The sequence below is a fragment of the Erythrolamprus reginae genome, chromosome 3 (assembly GCF_031021105.1).
Source record: "Erythrolamprus reginae isolate rEryReg1 chromosome 3, rEryReg1.hap1, whole genome shotgun sequence".
NCBI lineage: Eukaryota > Metazoa > Chordata > Lepidosauria > Squamata > Dipsadidae > Erythrolamprus > Erythrolamprus reginae.
Genome location: NC_091952.1, coordinates 35755663 through 35782114, shown reverse-complemented (window position 1 = coordinate 35782114; position 26452 = coordinate 35755663). Strand labels below are relative to the sequence as shown.

At 37.4% G+C, this 26452-nt stretch overlaps 1 protein-coding gene across 2 annotated transcripts in view; it reads right to left on the bottom strand.

The window, feature by feature from the left end:
* Positions 1 to 26452, bottom strand: part of PTPRT (protein tyrosine phosphatase receptor type T) — a 678043-nt gene that overhangs the window by 359326 nt on the left and 292265 nt on the right. For both annotated transcript variants that reach the window (XM_070744761.1, XM_070744762.1), the window contains exon 8: positions 3531 to 3824. In XM_070744761.1, the coding sequence (XP_070600862.1) occupies positions 3531 to 3824 (294 nt within the window). The remainder of the gene's footprint in view (positions 1 to 3530; positions 3825 to 26452) is intronic.

The following is a 26452-nucleotide window of genomic DNA, read 5'->3' as shown; positions in this document are numbered from 1 at the left end:
TCTTTCCCATGCAGTAATAAAGTTTCAAAGTACAAAAAGCTTCCCATGATACCAGGAGAAGCTTTTTCATCATCTGATTTTTATTTATAAATATTAAAAGATTTATCTGCTGCCTCCCATAAAATATCTCAAAGGACCTTGCAATCAAATTCAAAAAAGAATAAAGCAACATCAAATAAAAAGTTATTGTAAAAGCGGTACATTAAAAATAGATAGGAAACAAAAACTCTTCTCTACTACTCAAATAGGAAAGATATACAATTGAAATTGTGAACAATGTACCACAGGTGTTCCTCGGTTATTGGGGAGCTTTCCAAAGAAGCCCCAAAGAACTGCCCTTTTCATGAATGACCATAACAAGACAATCAACATTCATGGCATACCAAATAGATTCTCCTGGGATGGTGTTGAGCACAAATCGGAAGAGGTGATTCTCCAAGTAACCCACTGCCACATCTTGTAAACACAACAATTTGACTTACATTTAGGAAAAAAATTAAGAATTGGTACAGAGCATGGATCACAGATGTTATGTACTTATGCTGGTGTCTACCAGCCAGCACTTGGGCCGTGACCTTCTGGCCATTCTATTACATTGCCTAAATCCTAATAGAAACATTTGTATGATTCTCAAAAGCAATCCTATGCAGAATGCATTACAATAGAACAAACAGGTTTGGGGAGAGGGTCACAGTTGAAGTACCAGATAAAACTGGGCAAACGCAAGTTAGCTATTTGTCTGCCTGTTTAACAATAGCTATATTTCCAGGAGAACCACAAATGGTGGGCTTGCTTTTTCATATGCAATGTTACCCCATCAAGAAACAGGACCAGGTATACTGTATATAAGATAATATATAAAAATACGGTCTCACTTGGTTTCAACTTCAGCCTGTTTTGTCCTGTCAACACTCTCACAGCTTCTAGATACATTGACAGTCTCGCTTGGATAGACTAGGATAGCAATATGCAATCAAATTACAGGTATTATCAGCATATTACTAATAGTGTAATTCAACCTATGTATGACATCTTTCAATAACTTTCTGTATATGTTAGAAAGCAGGGTGGAATGTTCTAAACTTATGTCACTCCACAAGAAAGCACCTACTTGGTCAGTCTCTCCCTATCCACTAACCGTGCTACTCAAATAAGAAGCATCTACTGAGGAAGCACCTGTTAACAGCAGTGTCCCCTAAGGAAGCATCCTAGAACCAACACTCTTTATATTTTACATAAATGACCCTTGGAACCATAGGATAAGCAACTGCCCTTTCTTTTCCAATGATGATTAACAGGACCACCAACGCCGCTTCCATTCAAAAAGACCTTGACTTCGTGTCAGAATGGTCAAACAATTGGCAACTCCAAATCTCAATGAACAAATGCTCTGTCTTACACATTGACAAGATGTGCTTCTAAGTCCTGTTCCTACTTACAGTCTGGAAGGATACCATGGTTAGTTTTTTCAAAGGATGTAGAGAGGTAGAAAAGGACTATGAGGAGTGCACTATCCTTCTCTAAATTGTGGTGGAGGTCATATTAAAAACATATGACTCCAGGGAAGGTAGGCAATTGACCTCACTCCTTCCAAAATGATATGTTAAACACTTCTCCGATCCAGTTTGTTACAGTCCTATAAAACTGTTTAGAAAGTCAGGAGATTGTGGATTAAGCCAAGAAGTTGCCAGTGACAGCCACACTATCCACTTCCTGAGCTCCAAAAAAAGGCCAAACAATCCCTTTTAAGCACTCACCAGAAAATAAATTTCCATCCATAAAGAACCTGAGTGGGTTAGCTTAATCAGCCTTATTTTAATCTCATTTGGCCTGGATGGCAAGCAGGTGGGAATTCCTTCAATGTCCATATCACTATACAAAATAATGTGAGGTCCAAAATGTGGATATTATAGTAGCAGGAAGGCCATTTATGCGGTATTCCAGTACAAAGATATTTAGGATTTATGTAACAGTAATTTAAAAACTTAAATCTTGTATGAATGGACATTTTTGTCAGGAGGAGAAAAAATTGTAGATGCTGCCAATATCAGATGCTTTCTGCATTCATATAATTAAAAAGTCAATGTGCAAAGGGCAAGTAATGGCTCCCACCAGTGGCGGGCTACCATTCCCAGCCCTACCGGAACGCGCCAGAAGTGCACACCTGTGTGCGCGCCTGTTGCCCACCCATTCATGGTGCAGGATTCTGTTTCTGCGCATGTGCAGAAGCCTAATATCACATGAAGATGCACACGCATGTGATTTCTGGGGTTTTTTGCTTCTGCACATGTGTGTGTAACAGCAAAATCTCGCCAGGGCATCCTTTTGGTAGGGAGATTTGGGAAAACATTGCTAAATTGACAAAAATGGCAATTTTTACCAGAATTGTGCCGGTTGCATGTTCATGGCACGTGCACGCCCGGTGGCAACAGAGCAAGGCTACGCTCTCTGTTTCCGCTGCCGGAATGGCGTTTTGGACCGCTCTGGGTGCTGCATATCCTGGCTCCCACCCTTCAACATACTCACCTTCTCAAACTAACTAGAAGTAATTTTACTAACTAGATTTTTTTAAAAAAATTAATAAAAATCAGCTTCACCCATATCAGATGCAGGTTACATGAACTCTATATAGCCATTATATCTTTCTTTATTGAAAGACACTTGTGCTACTTTGGGTGGCTGATAGAAGTTCTGATCTTTTAAATATATCATAAAGAGTTTAAGGCACACTTTGTTGTCTAAAACAGCTCACTGAGAGCAGGGATTTTAATCAGGAATTATGAAACACTATTTAGTTAAATAGTCAGCATACTTAAACAGAGAAAAAGATGCATGTTTCCACTCTGATATTATTAAAGTGGATTTATTAATATTAATTTTGCACTGAGGAAATTAAATCTTTTAGAAATGCAATTGCTTAATGCTTAAGACTTAATTTATTATGTACAAAGCAAAAAGTCCAGGCTGTTTTGAGTAACAAATTCACACTTTTCAAAACATGCTTTGGGAAGATAAGATAAAATAAACAGAACTGAATTTAAAAAAATTAATCTAGATTATTGCTTTGCTTTTTTATTAAGAATTACAGTGAACGTAAAGAGTAAAATATAGCCAATGGCTTAATAGAGAAAATGAAATCCCTATTCCCCAAATAACTGGAAAATTATGCTGAATAATAACTCAACTATTAAGGAAAAAAAGTAGAAAGGCAAAGACAGGACATAGCAATAGCACTTAAATTTATATACCACTTCATTGTGCTTTATAGCCCTCTCTGAGTTGTTTATATAGCCAGCATATTGCACCTAACAATCCGGGTCCTCATTTTATCGACCTCAGAAGGATCGAGTCAACCTTGAGCCTAGTGAGATTCGATCTGCCAAACTGTTGGCAGCCCATGATCAGCAGAAGTAGCCTGCAGTACTGCACTCAAACCACTGTGCCACTGCGGCTCAAACAAACATCAGTATCTTTCCATCCCTTGTTACAAAATATGTCTTGTACAGAATTCAAAAAAGATGGTGGCTTACCGGCACATTTTGTCCTTGTTGTGAGAGGAGGGCCAGGGGGTCCAGTTCCCCCTTCTCCAGGACGGGTAAGAAGCACTCTGATCTCATATTCCACATCAGGGTCAAGATGCCATAACTTGTAATTTGGAGAATCCACAATGTGGGTTTCGGCCCAATTTCCATTGGTTGTACGGTACTCTACTTCTTTTAGGATGATGGGCCCATCACCAATGATGGAGTTGGCATTTGGTTTGATCCATAGGTACGTGGCTCCAACTGCTAAAAGTTCTGGAGGCGCAATAGGAGTGGGTGGTTCTGAAAGAGGTAACAATAAAAAGAGACCTATAAATACTCTGGGGTGTATTTATTTGTTTGTTCACTCTGTTTGAAAAGGTATTGTGCAAATGTAAAAGAAACAATAGGTTATTTTCAAGCACTACCTAGAGCAGTGTTTCTCAACCTTGGCGGTTTGAAGATGTGTGGACTTCAACTCCCAGAATTCCCCAGCCAGCAACGCTGCCTGGGGAATTCTGGGAGTTGAAGTACACACATCTTCAAACTGCCAAGGTTGAGAAACACTGACCTAGAGGAAAGAAAAGGAGAAATAGAAATAATATATTTATTAAAATATCCAAACTTTAGCACTGGAACAAACTTCTTTATTTTCAAGAAATTGTTTATGTAGAAACAACTCCTTTGATAAATCATACCTCTCAAATCACATTTGAAATAATTTTGTAGCCGTGTTCAGGTGACCTACTCAGTACAAAGAATAGAATTGCAGAGGCTTCATTAACTTTCAGTGTAAATTCTGAACTGAACTTGCATGCCAATATTTTTCTATCTGGCAAACGTTAGATGGATTGCGACTTTAATTTCTGAAACCTCTAGTGGTGCTCATGTTGATTATACTGTATATTTTGGGAGTTGCAGTCCTAACAAATCTGAAAAAACCTAGTTGGGAAAAGCTACTGTTTTCCACAGGCTCTGCCAAAATAGTCAAAAGAACCCTACAAATTCATAATTTGATTAAATAATTATGCATAAATGTAAACTGAGAACCAATTTGTATGGGCATAAATTGTTTCCCTTCTTCTTACAGAAATACTTTAAGAGTACATTTACATTTTAACTCTACTCTTTTTAACTTTACAATTATATTGGTATTAAACCTTTAAGCATGTCACAATTATTAAGTAACCTATTACAGAGGGAACATATTGTCCATGTAAATAAATAACTAGCATGCTTAGCACCTTTTCTGGCAAATTTTCCCATCCTGGAGGATGGAATGATTTTTAGAAGATAAATGAGAATGCTAATAAAAATGGATGGGCAAAGGAAAACTAGGAGTAGACATAATGTTCCAAGAGTAGCCACAAAAGATATTTACATTCAGCCTGGGTTTCTGCACAAACATAAGGGTTCTTTATCCCAATTAAATTATTATCAACATGCCTGGAACTTGCATTGTCCCAAACCAGATCCATGAATATTAATAGATGATTCTCCTTCTGGCAAAGTAAAGTATAATTGAATAGAGCTTAATGTGAACTGGGGCCACAAGATGTAATAATATTAATGACTTCTTACATTACCCTCACATTCCCAAATCCCAGTCTAAATCTGGTTCCTGAAACAAAGTTCTCAATAAGATGAAAAGCAGATAAATGCTGTAAATGAACCAGCAATATGTACACAATAATCCATGTCTATATCCATTTAAAAAGATGTGCATACCTTGTCGGTCTTATTTTGTTAACTCGGAAACCACTTTAACGACTAAGAACTTTTCTGTAACTAATAGATTAAATCTCTTACGGTTTACAGAACAGGTGAAACCCAAACAATCAGAATATTGTGCAAAAGTTCATTTATTTCAGTAATGCAACCTAAAAGATGAAACATAATATATGAGAGAGGCTCATTACATGCAAGGCAAGGTAGTTCAACCCGCGATTTGTCATAATTGTGATAATTATGGGGTACAGCTCATGAAAACCCCAAATCCACCATCTCAGAAAATTAGACAATCAATAAAACAAGGATTGTAGATAGAACAATATTGGATCTCTGAAAAGTATAAGCATGCATATGTACTCAGTATTTGGTTTGGTACCCTTTTGCAGTAATTACTGCCTCAATGGGTGTGGCATGGAAGCTATCAGCCTGTGGAACTGCTGAGATGTTGTGGAAGACCAGGATGCTTCAATCGCGGTCTTCAGTTCTTCTGCATTATTCGGTCTCATGTCTCTCATCTTTCTCTTGGCAATGCCTCCATACTCTATGGAGTTCATGACAGGCAAGTTTGCTGGCCAATCAAGCATAGGAATCCCATGGTCATTGAACCAGGTTTTAATGCTTTTGGCAGTGTGGGTAGGTGGCAAATCCTGCTGGAAAATAAAGTCAGCATCCCCATAAAACTCATCTGCAGAGGGAAGTATGAAGTACTCCAAAATCTCTGGGTAGATGGCTGCATTGACCCTGAAGCACAGTAGGCTGACACCAGCAGATGACATGGCTCCCCAAATCAGCACAGGCTGTGGAAACATGTGCATATTATTTGGAAACCAAGGACCCAGAGTATGGAGGAAGAATGTAGAGGCTCACATGCAAGATACTTCAAGTCCAGTGTGAAGTTTCCACAGCTTCTGTTGATTTGGGGAGCCAAGTCATTTGCTGGCGTTGGTCTACTGTGCTTCATTAAGTCCAGGGTCAATGCAGCCAACTGAAATAAATGAACTTTTGCATGATATTCCAATTTTTTGAATTTCACCTGCAATGGTTCACCCTGAAGCAATCTGTAGGACAATCTGGATATAAAGGGGAGTTATTTTCAGTGTTTGTAGAGATGTGGATCACATTTGTCAGGACATCCTTAAATCAAACAAGGCTTTCTGTGATTACAAGCCCAAGAAAAGTTGTAGCTTCCTTCAGAAGCAGCTGACAGGTGTGACGGACATGCCTACCTTGGGCTCTAAATAATATTTATCCTATCAAAACTACATCACTAGTACAGCTGCCATTATTTATTCAGCATATTGGTAAAAACTATGGCTTCCCATAGTAAAGTAAAGGGAAGTAAAAGGAAATTATTTTATTAAAGAGAAAACACTATGATAGAAGGAAGAACAAAAATTTTAAGGTTTTTAGTATTTGGAGAGCCAGGACTATTTGTGGCCTTTAGATAATTTTGGACTCTATAAAGGCACTTAGTAAGGTGACTATGTTTCCTATGGTAGAGAAGGTATTGACCTTCTTCTTTTTTTTAGTGTGATCGTTCCAATTAGAATAACTGCATCACTCGGTGGAATTAGCATTTTTAAAAGGTCTCATCAGACCATTTTGCTGAATTATTTATGCCAAAGCCACAGTAAGTAGCAAGAAAGAGGTTTACATGTATATGTGTGAAGTAAAAGCATATATTAGCAAATTAAAACTAAGCATTCTGACTGAATGTTGTTAACCGCCAGAGTTAAATTAAACACTCACAGAAACTAAAGCATGAAATTGATAATAATGATGAGAATCCTACACTTGTAAAATAACTGAAATATGCTTATTTTTATTCTACCAGAATAAAACAAAAAATAAAATAATAGAAAAATTATTTCTGCTGCTTTATATTCTTGCTATTTTAAAATTTAAAATAGAAAAACCTGTTTTTTCCTCAATTTCTCTTAAATATTAATTTGCTTATCATAACTTGTGGATATACATGCACTTTGCATTTAGTACACTGATCTGGAGAAATGAGAGCAATTTAAAGAGATCAATTATTTCAATGTGCTGTGTAAACCCAATACTCAAGCACAAATTCTTCAGTGGTTCTGTCAAAAAAATTATCACAAACCAGCATTTGTAACTATACCATAGTTGATAAAACAAGAGTTTGCAGTGATATGCCTCACATCTACCAAAATTACATTACTTTCATATTTCTGCACAAGTTTGATTTCAAGAACTTTAATAAAATATGAACAGTACTTCACCCTCATTGCATAAATAAATTCAGAAATAAACTTATGCCCTGCTAAATTCTAAGCCATGGTTTGTTTTGTTTTCATTCTTGTTGAAATCTCCAACTTCACTTTTTCTTCCATACCCCAGATGTAAGGGTACAGAAAGTTTATTAAAAAGTTGGTAAAATGCAGAAAAACAAGAAAACACAATAGCTTAGCTGGATGGTGACAATGGCTACAAAAACCTTACATAACTTACCTAACCTGTTAGTCCTGATGAAGGCTACAGCATCCTTCATTTACCTATAGATTACAATAATTTCCTTCTTAGTTGGTTATGGCTTCCTGGGAGATGATATGCAATTGGATTCTGACAACATGATTTTTTCTTTGACAGATGTTCCCATCAACACTGATTTGCTTCCTTTCCAAGAAATCATTGGTAGATTTAACTGTCCTGGGCTATTTGTGTTCTATTTCTAACCTTCTCTTTTTAGAAGGAAGGTTTACAGAGGCCATTCTCTTTCAGTTTTCAGAGCTGGGTACAGGACAGAAATGGCACTATCACTTGTAATTGTGAATGTTCTCTGGTGGGAAAATAATGAGTGGTACAATCTCCTTGATTTCTTATTGTCTTTTCCAATGTCTTAATGTCTTTCAATAGAATTGATCATTATAACCTTCTGAAATAATAGTTTTAGAAGTGGGCGACACTACATTGAACTAGTTCCCATTCTTCTCACCAGGGCTGGTTCCCGTCAGTGTTGACTTAGGGGAGTAGGATATCTATCCCACAGTCCCTGATTTGTTGTATGCCTCATGGCTCAACATTGTCCCTACATTGAGTGAGGTCATCTGGCAACACATAGTGTGATATCAGTATGCTGATGATATTCAGTTTTACATCTCTACCCTGGGTCAACCAAATGATGTTGTGGAGGCTGCATCTCAGTGTTTAGGTGCTGTGGAGAAGATGGGGAAGAACAGGCTGCAAGTCTGCCCTAGTAAAGATTGATTGACTTTGGGTTTTAGGACCAGGTTCCAGGTCCTTCATGTCTTGATCTGGATGATATTGCACTACCCCAAACAAAATGAATAATTTGGGGGGCATGACTACTGTTCAAGGAACAGGTGGCAGCTGTGGGCAGGAGGCAGTAATGGGCTGTTGCTCCCATGGTGGGGGAATGCAGTGGGGGTAGTAAGTTTATGCACTATTTATTGGATATTTAATAGTTTTTAATTGTCCTTCCTTCCTTAGTACCTTAGTATGATCCTTAATTACTTTTTAATTAAATAGTATGTTTTTACCCATAAACGCTTTAATCATTTTAATCATTATCTGGAACTGAACTTTTATAGCAATTAAAGAAATTTGAGCTACTTGCCTAATCTGTTATCATACTGAAACCTGTGGGTTCAGTACAAAACCTTAAAATGTTACTGTGCTCCTCAACAAATAATGCTGTCTATCATTTGTCCTTTTTGTGGCTATTTAATAATGTGAATATCCGGTCACATGATTGTAAGGCCACTCCCACCTGGTTACAAGGCCAGCAAGTCACTCCTACCTGGTCACATGACTATCAAGCCACACCCGCAGTGTTGCAGTAAAAAGGTTTGGCAGCCCATCACTGGCAGGAGGGCTTTTCTACAGCTATTTTTCATGTAAACAGCAATAGCCCCTTTGCTGGACTGAGAACAGGGGTGGGAAGCAGGCAGGACAGGTTTGGAATGCAGTTCCACTGGTGGAAATGAAACTGTGTGTCCAGCTGCAGCTGACTATCTCCCACTCCCATCCTCCTCCTCTTCCTCGGAATGCAGCAGGGAGAACAGCTCCAGCAGGACTTGCAAGGGGCCCATTTCCTCCCCTTCTTTTCTCAACAGCTGATCAGCACTCATTTGCCTAGCTACCCATCCTGAGGTGGAGGGGCGACCTAGGAAGGAGAGCATGTGAAATACAAAGCAAATTGTCACCCCAGAGAGCGACACTGGTGACGTTGTAAGTCGAGGACTTAACAGTTCACTTGAATGATGATAATTGTTCAAGCCACTCCCATCTGGTCAAATGGCTGGCAAGCCACTCTTACTCAGTCACATGACCATCAAGCCACACCCACAAAATAAGCCACATCCACAGTGTGGCAGTAAATTTTTGGCTGCCCATTACTGACTGAGAGGTTTTGCTCATAGACACTTAGTCTTATACAGGTGAATTATTGCAATATGCTATACTAAGGGCTGTCCATTGAAAGCATCTGAAAGTTATAGTTAGTTCAAAATGCAGCAATGCAAGCACCAATGAGCATTTCTCACTAAACATATGTTTCTGCATTGACTACCATTATCTTTTCAGAGGCTTTCAGGTGCATTTCAAGGTACCTATAAAGATTTTCATTGTAGGAGACTGGGTTATTTGATCAATTCTCCCCAATGAGTTCTTTCCTAATGTCTTAATGTCTTTCAATAGCATTGATCATTATAACTTTCTGAAAGAATAGTTTTAGAAGTGGGTGACACTATATTGAACTAGTTCCCATTCTTCTCACCAGGGCTGGTGGATCTTGGGAAACAAACTCTTCATGTTGCAATGCCTATCCTTTGGAGCATCCTCCCTCCACAGATTAGATAGGTTTTGTTAGTACAGGGTACATGGTTGTTAGGGATTGCCATTGTAAACTGCATATTGTACACTTGTACCAAACTTGTACTTAAAAAGTTAATGTGCACTTAAAGAGTTAACTTGTACTTGAAGAGTTAATATTCAAGGCTGTTTCGTCACTTCCTCATTGAAGCTATAAAAGCTCATTATTCTGCTCAGTCACTTCCTTTTACTTTTGCCTGAGAAGGGGGAGTTGTGTTTAAGCTTCGTGCTTGTATAAGCTTCATGCTTATTATCTATACTGTATTTTGCTTTGTGCTTCTATCTTGTGATTGCTCAGTGCTTATTATTCTGTATTCACTACATGCTTATTTTGGATTGTTTATGTTTTGTTTATATGTAAATAATACCTATTTAACTAAGTCTGTATCTTGGCTTTATCACACATCCACGCTCTGTTAAAATTCTCTGCTCGGTGTATGTTGAAGGTCTCATAGCTTAGCTAAACCGAGACATGCCAACAGGTTTCACTTCTGCCAGCTGTTGCCTAACCCTGAAGAAAAGGCTGTGTGCTCAGACATGTGGTGCAGTAGATAAAATGCAGTACTGCAAGCTTTCTCTGCTGACTACCAGCTGTCTGGCAGTTTGAATCTCATCAAGCTCAAGGTTAACTCAGTCTTCAATCCTTCTGAGGTTGGACCCAGATTGTTGGGGGCAATATGCTGACTCTGTAAACCACTTAGGGAGGGCTGTAAAACACTGAGAAGTGATATGTAAGTCTAAATGCTATTGTTAGTTATAGCCAGTAAGAAAGTTATGTTAATTATAGTTGATTGGCTTTTACCTTGACTGCCAGTCATGTACAGTATTTATTTTCCAAGTATTGTTAGCCCTCCACTGTGGCGCCATGGATGACTATTTAAATTAAATAAAACAAATCCATCTTGCATTAAGTGCATTCAGAATGCTTGACTCTCCCATAAATTAATTTTAACAATAATGTACAATATTATTACATTATTTTCTAAAATTTTAAATAAATATTAAACAGTTTAATTAGACATTAAATTAAACAGGTTAAGTCAGCAAAATAAAATAATTCCTAATAAAATCCCTTAGTTTAGAAATCCATTGTAAATTTGCCAAATTTAACCAGCTCTAATGGCAGCGGTGTCAGTGACAACATCTTGTTTTTGGCTTCAGCGCATGCATGGGAGCTGTTTTTTGCTTCTGTGCATGTGTAGAAGCTTGGTTTTCAGCACTGCATATGCAAATCTGCATATCTATCTGCCTGCCTGCCTGCCTGCCTGCCTGCCTGCCTGCCTACCTACATCTATCTATCTATCTATCTATCTATCTATCTATCTATCTATCTATCTATCTATCTATCTATCTATCTATCTATCTATCTGTTGTGATTCCGTCTGAGGCCCCTCAGGGAACGGCTGATCCTCTGCCAGCTTCCTGCTCAGAGGGGGAGGATGAGGAACAGGAGATTCAGGCAGACGGGGAGGAGGAATCTCAGGCTGAGGGAGAGGGAGGACAGCCAGAGTCCCCCGAGAGGGAGCTCTCCCCAGCAAGCAGCCTGGATTCCTTAGATGAAAATGCACAAGCAATACTGTAATCGATCTCCGGCAGAGAAGAGCAACACAACGAAGGGGACAATTAGCCAGGTACTTTCAGCACTAAAGAGGCAACAGCTGGGTTTGGGTGTGGTGCTCTCTGGAAAGGCTGAAAAGGCAGACCCACCCTTCCTGGCTTGTGGAGTATTATCTTTGGGAGTCCTGGGACCTGGCTGTGATCTTTGGCGTCTTGGAATTCTGGTTTGTGACTTTGAATACTGAAACCTTGGGGGGAAAAGGTGTGGGTCTTATTCTCTACAGTGGTGGGTGTGCCAGCAAGAAGTCTGCTGTATTGTCTGGCCATCAGGACTCTGCTGTGAAGTCTCATAGCCTGCCTGTTGGGAAGAACAGGTTTTTCTCTGTGTTTATTTTTCAAACTATAAAGTGCTTTTGCTTTTACCAGCGTGTCTGGCTGCTTTTTCCAGTTGGTGTTGAAGTCTGGGGGCACCCAGACAGAACACTATCTATCTATCTATCTATCTATCTATCTATCTATCTATCTATCTATCTATCTATCTATCTCTCTGTCCAGTGAACGCTACCAAAAATTTTACTACCACACTGTGGGCGTGGCTTATGCAGGATATCCTGCATTTTCTTTCAACATCTTTCAGTGCAAATTGGGTGCTCTAGGGTGGAGCTCCATTTTCGCTACCCCACTGTTGTCCCCTCCATCTGAGCAGTAGCCCACCCCTGTGTCTGTCTAGCCAACTACGCAAGTAGGTACCCCAGAAAGAGATTCTGGACAACATAATAGAAAACTTGCAAAAGTGTGTGTTTTTCTTATTCCTTTCATTGGAAACAGCTACAGTGCTATCATCAAAAATGAATAGGGTACAACAAAAGGCAAAGTAATATATATATCAGCACAAGAAAGTGCACTACAGTTCCAAGTCTACTATCAGTAATTTCAAAATTGAGAAGCAATTTAGAAAAATAATATTCAGCATTCAGCCTAGCTCATGTATTTTAGCCAATACTGATTGCTTCTGTGTTTTTTGTTACCTTCATTTTTATTTCATGGAAAAGAAATAGATTTTAGGAGGTTTGTATTAAATCTAAAAAAGAAAAATAGTGAAATTTACAGGGATGCCCTGCACAGTGTGCAAGCAAAGATAAAACTCTTTAATAGATACCATACATCTTGTAAAACTCCACTTTGCATTTCAAAAAGAAATAAGTCAAAGTAGTCTGATCTATGTTAGGGTGAAGGAGAATACTAATCCTTCTCATCTGATTTCTTTTTTAGAAGAAAGGTTTTTACCCCAACAAGTTTGTCTTTCAATTTTCATTAATATATTTTATCCATTCTGCCATTTAGGAAATTATTCTGCATTTCTTTCATACCAATTCTCATAAGTCTGATGAAAAATAAACTCACAAACTCTCAGGTCTGTGGCCTTTCACGTGCAAAATGGCCAAAGGATATGATTCATTGTACATTCAACCACTAGAGCAGCTTTGAGAGTATCTGGATTCCCATAGTTTTGTTCAGTCTCAGTGAAAGAAATTAAAGGTGAGGGAGGAAGGATTTCAGAAATCATTGGAGGACCATTCCTTCCTGGTTCCGACCAGTTCTATAGAACTAGTAGCGGGAATTTCCTCCGGTCACCAAACCAGGAGCAATCGCCAGTTGGCCACATCCCTGAACCAGTTCTAATGGCAGTGACGTAGGTGGCACCATCTTGTTTTTGGCTTCCGTGCTATTTTTTTGCTTCTGTGCATGTGCAGAAGTTTGGTTTTTGGCACTGCACATGCACGTGCATCCTTATTTATTTATTTATTTATTTATTTATTTATTCATTCATTCATTCATTCATTCATTCATTCATTCATTCATTTATTTGATTTGTATGCTGCCCCTCTCCGGAGACTCGGGGCGGCTAACAGCAATAATAAGACAGCATATAATAATAATCCAATACTAAAAACAATTAAAAACCCATTATAATAAAAAACCAAACAGACATACAAACATACCATGCATAAAATTGTAACCTTTCATTCTTGGTTAATCTTATGGTACTAGATATCAATGATCTATATTCAGTTTTTATATAATACATATTTTGTAGATAGTGTTTCTATTATCCCATTTCTATACTTTATTTGTATAATCTTATGATTATTATTATCCACAATGTTATGCCATATATTTATTTACTTACTTTCTTAATAGTACAATCCTATATCTATTCCTTTATCTATTTAATAGTATTTAAAATGTTTACATTCACTATATACAGCTTCCTATTATTTCCTCTTTGCTAATCATTCGTAAAATACATTCCACACTTTATAAAATCTCAAGTCCACTTTCTCCTTCAATTCCAGAGTCATTTTGAGAAGCTCTGCACGTTTTAATTTTTTTTATTATAATACTGTCAATTGGTATCTCTTTCTGCTTCCAGTTCTGTGCGAGACAGATTCTTGTTGCAGTTAATTCTTGCTGTATTATGTAATAGTATTATTTTCCCAATTTTTCTTCAATAATTCCTAGTAAGAAAATTTCAGGTTTCATGTCTAATTTTGTTTTGTGATCTCACTTAACCAGGTCCGAATTGTATACACTTTTTTTTTATAAGGACAAGTCCACCACATATGAAAGTACAATCAGTTATTATAGCAACATTTCCAATAATTCAGGGGTAAATTTGGATACACTTTTGCCAGTCACCTATAAAACATCTTATATATGTTTTTCTTATAAGTAGCTGACTTCATTGATTTATAATCCCCCCCACATTTTATCCCAATGTTCCAAATTAATTTTATGTCCAATATTCTTTGCCCAACTAATCATGCTCCCTTCATCTTCTATTTTATAATTTAATAGAATTTATATATTTTGGTAGCTAGTTCATTTTCTTGTCCCAATAAGATTGTGTGTAATATTGAATTTTGTCTTTGTATTCCATACTGTTTCTTATCTTTACCTAATCTTGATTTAATTTGGAAATGTGACCACCAATCTATTTAATTTCCCGTTGTTGGATTGATTTTAAATTTCCTCCATCATCCAAAATCTCTGAATATTTGATCATGTTGTTTAAATCTGTGATGTTGGGATGTGTTATGGCTTCCATCCCAGAGAACCAATTTGGTAGTTTATTATAGTGTTGTTATTTTTAATTTTGTTCCAAACCTCAGATAGTGAATCCCTTATCTTTTGTCTCCAAAAATATGAGTCTTTTATGTTTCTCATTCCAGAGTAATCTGTGCCATCCTAATTGTAAATCATACTCATCTAGTGCTAGAAGTCTTTTGTTTTTAAGCTGTATCAATTCTTTAAGCCACACTATAATTGAAGCCTGATAATAAAGTTCAAGTCAAGGCAGCCAAATCCTCCCTGCTTTCTATTGTCCTGTAGCTATGTAAGCTTAATTCTTGGTTTCTTTCCTGCCTATATAAATTTAGATATTTTTTTATTTAAATGGTCAAAAAAAATTATCCAACTTTATCAGTATTGCTTGAAAATTGGGGTTTTTTTTCATTTTTTGCTGCTCATAATTGGCAAGGAAGTTTGAAAGCTCCCCCCCCCCCCTACTAAGTTCTAAGAAAATTTGTTCAGTAGAAATTTTCCAGGTAGGAAAAGCTGGGAAGTATGCAAAAGGACATTGAGGTGAATACAGGTGACTGTCTTATTTAGGCAGTGCCTGTTTGAATTATGGCAGTACTAAAAAAAACCCCCTAACTTAGAAACCATTCCTCAAATTAATGACTTTCACAGCATTTCTGCTTATTTTAACTTGATTGATTTATTGTTGTTGTTAGTCACAAAGTCATGTCTGACCCATTGTGACCCCATGGACAACATTCCTCTAGGCCTTCCTGTCCTTTACCATCCCCTGGAGTGCATTTAAGCTTACGCCGACTGCTTCAGTGACTCCATCTAGCCACCTCATTCTCTGGTATCCCCCTTCTTCCTTTGCCCTCAATCATCTCAGCATTAGGCTCTTCTCTGGTGAGTCAACTTGCTTGTTTACCCCATAGCAAATTATTCCCAAAGAGAAAGAAGCCCAGTTCAACTGAAACACACTAAGGATAAAGTAAAATTGTAAGCACAAGTGGAGCCAATTAAGTTTCATTTAATGATCCCCTTCAGTTAATGACTAACTTTGCAATCCCAGTTGTGGTTGCTAAACAAGGTCTTCCTATGACAGAAATAATCCCATCTACTATTAACTAGCAACACATAGTTAATTTGATGCCATTAAGTCAGATTCAGCTCTGTGATGAAATGGACGAATGTTCATTATCTCAACCTGCCCCAGTAGGTTATTGAAAGACATTTCAGAATCCTCTCTGATCCCATCCATCCAGTTTATTTAATGTCTACTCCTCCACTTTTCTTATCACTGATAAATATTATTCTTCCTAATTCATCATCTGCTAACCTTACATGTCCAACTTCTGTGAGTTTCTGCCAGTCACTTCAAGGGTGCCGTCAGTCTTTGTTTGGTCTACTGTATAATACAGTAGACAGAAATCTTCAACCAAAATGATCTGATATCAAATTTTAAAGTCATGTGTTAGTTCACGATTTCAATAATATTTCATCTTAGAGTGATATGATAGTATATCTATAACACTATTTTATCATATTTCCAGATAACCGAAATCAATTTCAATTCTCAATGGAAATGTAATAATGGAACAGATAAAAGCCTGATAGAGAAAGCTGTGGAGAATGTGGTCATATTGCAGCTTTAAAACACAATGGATGAAACAGATTATCTGGAACCATTTCAATTGGAATTCAGGCAGCATATGGGACAGATGGCATTGATCACACTGTTGGATGTCCTGACCTCCATTATTCATTCATTCATTCATTCATTCATTCATTCATTCATTCATTCATTCATTCATTCATTCGATTTTTATGCCGCCCTTCTCCTTAGACTCAGGGCGGCTTACAACATGTTAGCAACAGCACTTTTTTAACAGAGCTAGGCTATTGCCCCCACAATCTGGGTCCTCATTTTACCCACCTTGGAAGGATGGAAGGCTGAGTCAACCTTGAGCTGGTGATGAGATTTGAACTGCTGACCTTCAGATCTACAAGTCAGCTTCAGTGGCCTGCAGTATAGCACTCTACCTGCTGCGCCACCCCAGCTCATTATTCCTCTGTTCTTCTTCTAGACCTTTTAATGGCCTTCAATATGAGTGTTCATGGTATCTTTCTGAACCAGCCCTGGCGATTCAGAGTAGATGATAACAGTGTTGTTTTGATTCTCCTCCTTACTCTGGTTCCAATCAGCAATGATAAGGGAGAGAAATTTAGCTTGTGCCACAAGGTTTAGTTCTCTCTTCCGTTTACATTAGGTTTCTGAGTGAGGTTATCTGGTGGTTTGGATTGAGTATTCTGTATTCATCAGAATGTTGAAAATACCTAGCTTTATATCTCCATTCCAAACTGCCTGATTGTGCCATGAATATTTTGTCCCACATGGAAGTCAGGATATGATGCAACAGGCCATGATGCAAGTCAAAGTCAACACTGAGTATTTTTAGGTGTTTGGACCTTCTGATGCCAAGGCTTTTCCACCTTGCTTTCTGAATAGCCAGGGTTGTTTCCAACAGACCCAAACTGCATAAACTGGGGATAATCCTGGATTCTTGGCTCCTGCTCCAAAACTTGTGATATCACAACTGACTATAATAAAGCAAACAACTCAAATACTAACATCCAGAAAAGCAGCTTCAATCTTCACTATAATAAAAGATATTATTAGAAGACACAAACTACCCTGAAGGAAGCTATTTTAAAAATTTGAACTATGACCTCATAACATTATTGTATAGAAATTAATAACTTGATATGAACATTATTTTGCTTAAAGATAATTTACAGATTAAAAAATGGGTTACAGATAGGGTCACAGGACATTTCGTATGTACTTGAAAGCTAGCTGAAATAAACCATTTACTAAGATAAACCAAACTGATAAAATACCAAGCAATATATTTTATATTCCTAAGAGGTATTGATTTTTTTTAGAACACTGTATTCCATTTCTAAAAAGGTAGAAAAATCTTCTGGCGGCCTAGAATGGATGTATCACCACACCCATTCCAGCTCTGCAAAGGTAAAATATGATATGGTGGTGACATCACATGACACAATTGAATTTGATACCCATGTTCTAAGATATTTAATATCCTAGCACCTAGTCAACAAAATATGTGACTTTAAAAAATCCCAGGAAGAACATGTGTGAAGAACATATTGTTCTCTATTTAATCCAGCTCCTCTTTTCTAGTGACAAAATGTTCACTATCCCAAAGAATGGATGTGTACAATTTTCTTTCCTCAGGTTTCTCCTTCATAAATCTGTTTTACTGAAAGTTTTGTGAATGCTGCTGTGTAGAAACAAAATTACAACATTTTCCTGATCACAAATTCATCCTCGGATAAGGTTTACCACCAAGACAAGGTAATCAACACAGGAAGTTCCACTTCTAAGAACTGATAAAGAAGAAGAAGAATCCACCACTTCTAACCCTAGGCTGTGTAACTCTGACTTAAAAATGAATGCTTAACTTGAAATGCTGCCTCCTCATGTGACAAATTAGAGATTACTAGTGCTGGCAGTCACAGCCAGCTGTGCTTAGACAGAAGTTGAGAATTTCCTGTGTTTAAGCTCTTTTCACAAAGCTTTTTTTTAAAAGCTTAATGTTAGACTCTAAATGCTATCTTGCATCATGATTACTAGTAATCCAAAATGACCAAGAATCTAGCACTTTTGTCAAAAGGACAAAAGCAGCATCACAATTCCACCCCTTTCATTTATGCATGTTATGTCAAGATGCATGTACAAAACATGTGAAATTTGCATCACATAAATAATGCTTTTGTACTTTACCTATTCTTGATCCCATCTTTCGGCTACTTCTGGTGAGAAAATTCCCATTATTATAATCTTGGGCTCTACACTTTTGGATTTAACTTTTAAAACCTACATGTGTGTATTTAAAAAAAAAAAAAACCATTTATATGGGTTGCTCAACTTAGACAATATCTCTGGTGGCATTCACAACCGTTCAGCAAAAATACAAAATAATAACAATATATAGTTTAAAAACAAACTAAAACAAGTAAACACACACTGGTGGTAAAATATTTTATCTCACCAACTGGGAATTCTACTAATCCTGAACCAAGCACCTGGGGAAAGAGCCTTCCTATTTGATTGTGAAGTAGGAATACATACCCTTAGATGAAGATGGTCCCACACCCCAATTCTACATCATTCAGGGCTTCAAAAGGTGATAACAAGAATTTTGATTTGCACCCAGAAATATATGCTAAACTCAGTATAGAAATGTTATATGTAAATAAGAAGATACTGTATACAGATGCCTTTGGACCAACTGCAGCTTCCAAATAGACTTCAAGGGCATTTTCAGGAAGGATTGGGTTCCCTTGATTTGGGCGAAACAGACAACTTTCCCTATTCTTATCGCTACAAGCTAAATCATGATAAAACCTTTACCTGTGCACAGATGAAGGTTGCTCTAGTTTTTTTTCCTAGTGATTATTTATTTATTTATTTATTTATTTATTTATTTATTTATTTATTTATTTATTTATTTATTTATTCATTCATTCATTCATTCATTCATTCATTCATTCATTCATTCATTCATTCATTCATTCATTCATTTATTTATTGGATTTGTATGCCGCCCCTCTCGGGAGACTCGGGGCAGCTAACAGCAATAACAAGACAGCATACAATAATAATCCAATACTAAAAACAATTAAAAACCCATTATTATAAAAACCAAACATACATACAGACATACCATGCATACAATTGTAAAGGCCTAGGGGGAAAGAATATCTCAATTCCCCCATGCCTGGTGGCAGAGGTGGGTTTTAAGTAGCTTGTGAAAGGCAAGGAGGGTGGGGGCAATTCTAATCTCTGGGGGGAGTTGGTTCCAGAGGGCCGGGGCCACCACAGAGAAGGCTCTTCCCCTGGGTCCCGCCAAGCGGCATTGTTTAGTTGACGGGACCCACTCTGTGGGACCTAACTGCATAATGCATTTCTTCTAACACAGGGAGAGCAATAGCAATAGCACTTAGACTTATATACCAATGAACAGTGCTTTACAGCCCTCTCTACGCGGTTTACAGAAAGTAAGCATATTGTCCCCAACAGTCTGGGTCCTCATTTTACCAACCTTGGAAAGATGGAAGGCTGAGTCAACCTTGAGCCTGGTGAAATTCGATATACCAAACTGCTGGCAACCGGTGATCAGCAGATGTAGCCTGCAGTAATGCACTCTAACCACTGCACCACTGAGGGATGTCAAACTCAAATTGTCACAGTGGCATCATATGATGTATTGGGACTTTCTTCCCGTTTGCTAAACTGGGCATGAGCATGGCCAGCAAATGAAGCATCTGGCCTGTAGGCCAGGAGTTTGACAGCCCTGTTCTATCAAGTTATCTTCTGAAGATATAAACAAGGGATGCAACCAGGATCTGTACACAGTGAGAGACTGCCTTGTCTCTCATATGCATATGACTATGAGCCAGTTTAAAATCTTGACAAACTTGAACAATGGGCGCTATCTAACAAAATGAAATTTAATGGTGAAAAAAGTAAAGATCCTACATTTAGGCAAGAAAAACAAAATGCACAGCTACAGTCAATGTGGTACATTGCTCAATAGTAGTAACTGTGAGAGGGATCTTGGAGTCCTTGTGGACAACCATTTAGACATGAACCAGCAGTATGTTGCTGCTGCTGCTGTTGTTGTTGTTTTTATTATTATTGTTGCTGTTGTTGTTATTATTATTATTATTATTATTATTATTATTATTATTATTATTATTATGTCAGTACAACACAGCAAACGAGGTCACTATGCTGGATTTTGTATTTCATCACCAGTCGGGCGCTTCCCAAGCACCTAGGACTGTGTGATGTAGCGGCGAATTATGTTTGCCGATCCCAGTAAAGCGGCCTTTTGCAATTGACAGATGGAGATTTTGTCAATTCCAATGGTTTTCAAATGTCCGCTGAGATCCTTTGGTATTGCGCCCAGCGTGCCAAGTACCACTGGGACCACTTTCACTGGCTTATGCCAGAGTCGTTGCAGCTCGTTTTTTAGATCTTTGTATTTCACTAATTTCTCTAGCTGCTTCTCCTCAATTCTACTGTCTCCTGGGATTGCGATGTCGATGATCCATACTTTCTTTTTCTCCACGATCACAATGTCTGGTGTGTTATGCTTCAGAATTCGGTCAGTCTGAAGTCTGAAGTCCCACAGTAGTTTTGCTTGCTCATTTTTGACCACTTTTTCGGGCTTATGATCCCACCAGTTCTTTGCCACTGGTAAATGGTAGTTCCAGCACAAGTTCCATCATCATCATCATCATCATCATCATCATCATCATCATCATTATTATTGTTTTCACATTCCAAGGAGTAATCAAGGCCTCATGGACCACCCCAAGGTTCCTTTGAAATCCCGTTGAATCCTGGATGAACCAATCAAAGTTTTATCATCACTATGGAGGGATATAGTGCTATGATAAACTCTAGAGTCATCAGGGAGTGGCAAGGAGCTAAAGTAATATCCCTTACTCTAGATCATGCTGCACATAATTAGTTTAGCTGGAGGCAGCTGAATTAATAATTCTGTTGACTGTTACTTGATGAATTAAAAATTGAATGTAATCTATATGGTCCCAACATCTCTGGTGTGGAAATCTGAGGTAGACTGAATTTTTACTCTCATACTTAAGTGAATGCATTAATTATAGATTAAATAAATTATATATTGTATTCAAAATAATATATATTATACATTATGTAAGATGGAAGCTAAAATCTAAGCTAAAATATATTTTGTAAATCATCCCTGATAATTTTGATTTGGAATGGAAAAAATGAACAAGGAAACATTCAGAACAGATTTTATAATGTGCCATCCATGGCTATTATGGTGTCATCACACCATGATAAGTGTATAGATTTGCTCCATCCCTAATAAATATTTACTACTAATATCCCAGAATGGTAAAATGCACAGTACAGTATATCATCTACAACTGGAGAACAAACACTTTGATTTTGCCTCTATGCCTACTATGACTAGAACTGAAAGTGGAATGAAGGAACAATTTTATAGCAGTTCCAAATCTCTCTCTCTCTCTCTCTGTTTTTTTCCTACTGTTGCAATTAATTGTAATGTACAGTTCGTTCTGTTCGCACACATATGCACATATGAATGGCAAGGAGAGTTTCACTAGCACTATCTGTTGTAAATAATTAATAGCTTTAAATCATCTCAGACACATACCGTATTTTCAGGAGTATAAGATGCCACCAGAGTATAAAATGCACCTTTGGTTTTGGGGAGGAAAATAGGGAAAGAATCTGCTTACCAGATATTCATCTGGCTAGCATCCTTAGCCTAATCAACTTCAGCACATTATTTTATTCCCTGGTTAGGGATTTTAAAAAACCTTATTCAAGAGGAGCCTTTTGATGGCGCTTAAGGAGGCTTTGGCAGTCCAGAGCCAATGAAGCATTTTCCTTTCTCTGGACGCTTGGACAGAGAATAAGCCTCTGCCAGTGCCCAGAGAAAAGAAATGCTTCCTTCGCTCTGGGTAGCCAAAGAGTCACCATAGCGAAGGAAAGGCGCCGGCTACAAAGTGAGCGAGAGGAGAGAGGAGCCGTTCAGCATGGGAAGGAAGAGGCAGCAGGTAGCAGCAGCAGCCAGTGTACGGGAGGCAGTGCATGGGAGGCAGCCTCACACCGGGTTATTGGAGGTGCATGCTCCTCCTCGCCACCTCAGAGTCCCTCTTTTTAAAAAAAAAGCCTTCAAATTTTGGATTTTTTAAAATTCCCCTCACCTCACCTTCTTCCTTTGGCAGCGACTGTCCTCCTCCTTCTCTTCTTTCTCCCCCCACCCAAATTCTGAGCTTTTATTTCTTTCCTAATGGGTTTGCATGCATTATTTGCTTTTACATTGATTCCTATGGGAAAAATTGCTTCTACTTAAGAACCTGGTCACGGAATGAATTAAGTTCTTAAGTAGAGGTACCACTGTATTATTTGAATTGTTTATTCTTATAGAAAAATATTTCTAACATCACATTGTATTTTTTGAGATCTCATACAAAAATAAATAAATAAAAGAAAACCCCAGCTTGAAAAATTATTCCTGTCCCCCAATATATAAAATAAAAGTAATCAAGGAGGGTTTTGTTCTTTTTGCATTCTATTTCTCTGGCCTAAAGCCCTAAAGAAGTAACGGTAAATACTATCCAAAGAGTTTCTGCCCAAGGCTTCTCAATAACTTTAGGGTGAATAACAAGATAAAAGCAGCAATAACACAAGATGGACTTCTTCCATTTAGGTTTGAAATGTCAAGGAGCTTTTTCCGGGGTGTGTGGGGGGAGAATGGGAACATTGGAGCCTCCTAGTTATTTGTATCAGAGGGAAAGAAATGTCACCACTCTTTCACTTGCTGCTTTATCAGCTTGGTTTTATGACTATTACCTGCCATTAATGTTTCACATTCTCATCTGAGCATTCAATTTAATTTATTGTCCCTAGACTTTATCGGTTATTGGCTTTTCTTGAAACACTTTAATAATCAGTAGCCCGAATTCACTGAATTATGGTATTTATGTTCCCCATTCCAACAAGACATTTCTGTGGTATGCACTGTAAACACGGTGTTGCTAGCTATCTCCTCAAGCTTCCAATTCTTTTGTTTTATTCTAGACATTAAAAGGCTCAGAAATTTTTATTACAAGTTTCAGGGGAGGATTAATTCAATATAAAAACCAGAAAAGGGCTGGAAAATATCTTATTTCAAGCTCAAGATTCACAGTTGTATGTACTTGGAAATCATGTACAGGTTGCCCATACCAAAACTGAACCAGGCAAATACAGATTAACTACTTAAGCAAGTATCAGGCTTCGGAGAGGGGCGGCATACAAATCTAATAAATTATTATTAATAATAATAATTATTCCTTTCCAACAAGGATAGAGTAAATGACAATCTTTATAAAAAATGTGTATAAAGAGGAAATGTATTTAAATATTTATTTATTTGTTTGTTTGTTTATTAGAGTTGAAAGGAACCTTGCAAGTCATCTAGTCCAACCCCCTGGGCTCAAGCAAGAATCCTACACCACCCCAGTTCTCTTTATAGCTCGTTTTGCTCAATGTAGGAGAAGCATATATACTTTTGAAAGAATCACTGGCACTGCAGATGGCATTACAAACAAAACTATGCTGTAGTTTCGGCTTTAGTTATTGTATGTATCCAGACATTGGATTTGGCAGGTTTGGTAAATCATGGCTTATTGTGTTGTAAGAGTCCAATGGTTATGTGATTAAGACTATGTGAAACTTTAAATTGTGACTAATCTTCAGAGTTCAGGCCATTGAATCAAACCAGTTGACTCCCCACCACTTTGAAGAAATTACTTCTGCAGAAGGCCTGGAAGAGTGCTACTGCTTGTTTGTTTGCCTGTCTGCCTTCCAGAATTAATGTTTAGGCAGTTTGTTTAGAGAGAAAGCAGCAGAAAAGATATTTGGCTCTATTCTGCTGCTCATTCTTCACCTGAGTTGCTCTTTCTTACATGATGATGTTTATTTACTGTACATAATAGTCTTGAAAAAAAAAACAATCCCAAATCACTGCTTATACAAGAGTTTTAAGGCACTGTCTTCAAATGGGAACTTCTTAAATCACAGGTGCCTAAAAGCTTAAGTGTTTTTAAGGATTATTATCAAATGGACTTTGGCTCATAATTCAGAAGACTCCAACATCATTTAAACTTTTCTTGTGTCCCACTCAGCTGTCCTTTTGACCATCTTCTTTTGATACATAAAACTCAGAGAAAAACAATAATTAGGATCTCGTATTCTGTTTCTCTAGTGCTGCCCTAACAAAAGAGATTTACCTTCTCTTATGGAATAGAAGGTTAAAAGTAGAAAACAGAAATCAATGAGAAGGTGTATTATCAAGCCATTCTATTTCATGATAGTTTCATAGCTTTCTCTCTCCCATCGCCCCCCTTGAGTGTTTTACAGCATATTACATCCAAATCTCTGTGAGATACTTTCATTCATTGATTTTTAAAAAAACAGGATTAAGTGGAATTGTTTCTCATTCCTAGTGTAAATTTAGTGAACTAAATGAAAATTGTAGAAGCCATCAGGGATATTATGAAAGCTGAAATAAAATGCTCCTTTTTGAAGCACATTTTAAGGAACATAAAAAGCCATCTTGTTAAGTGTCGATAACACCAAAATTTACAATATTATTCTTATCAAGAAAGAGGAGTAAAAACAACAATGATTTCACCCACTTGTCTTATATGAAATTGATTCATGAAATTAAGGGAGAAAGGTTTTTGTAAAATGGTGTTTTTATGAACCACACTGACAGTGTTATGGTTAGATATAAACTTGTGTGTCTGCTTGTGAGTAAAAACAATATACCATACACATGATTATAACAAAAATATATCCACTACTCAGGTATTATTAACAGTCATTCTTTACAAGTATGAGGAAATAAATAATTGGAAAATGTGAGGAACTCATATGGGGCTATGAATCTGCAGATTTGGTCTTCAAGATATATTCAAGCCTTCTAGATTAATGTACATAAGACTAGGATTTTAAACACTTTAAGTAAGACTAATTCCACTATTTGAAGAATTAAACATTACAGTCAGCCTTTTGGAAAAAAAGTGATTCAATAAGCTTTGTGTTGATGTGATTTTGCTTTGAGGCCACTGAAGCTGGCTGTAGATCTGTAGGTCAGCAGTTCAAATCTCATCACTGGCTCAAGGTTGACTCAGCCTTCCATCCCTCCGAGGTGGGTAAAATGAGGGCCCAGATTGTGGGGGCAATATACTGGCTCTGTTAAAAAGTCTAAGGAGAAGGGTGGCATAAAAATCGAATAAATAAATAAATAAAATGAATTCATGTGGCAAATACATCTAGTACTGTTGGAAGAGAACATTTGTATCTCAAGGTTAAACTGTGGATTCTTGGTGCTATTTGAACTTGGTTTCTGTTTTTCTTTTTCCACACATTTCATAATCAAACTAGATGACATCATCATTTCTAAAATGGTGTGAGATTAGCACATATTTTATATACTAGTGGCTTGACCTGTCAGTGGGAGTAGCCTTGACGGTTCTTTGATTAGGCTACTGTTTACTCTTAGCTTCTATATCTGAATTGGTAACTCCTTGATTCGAATACCCAATGCAGCATAAGTTTTGATAACTATCTTGAATAATATTAGATAACAATAGAAACAGTTGTGAAAAACTAAAAAACACTAGCCCTGATTATTCTTTTATTCCATGGCTGAATACTTTATATGGGGAGACAGAATTGATTCTCTACAAAGTTTTTAAAGAAAACTACCCTCTGGCATGAGTTATTTGTAGTAATTACAGTACAGTGTTCCCTCGATTTTAGCAGGTTCGAACTTCGCGGAAAGTCTATACCACGGTTTTTCAAAAATATTAATTAAAAAATACTTTGCGGGTTTTTCCCCTATACCATGGTTTTTCCCACCCGATGACGTCATATGTCATCGCCAAACTTTCGTCTGCCTTTAATAAATATTTTTTTAATAAACTTTAATAAATAAACATGGTGAGTAATAATCTGAATGGTTGCTAAGGGAATGGAAAATTGCAATTTAGGGGTTTAAAGTGTGAAGGGAAGGCTTGTGATACTGTTCATAGCCAAA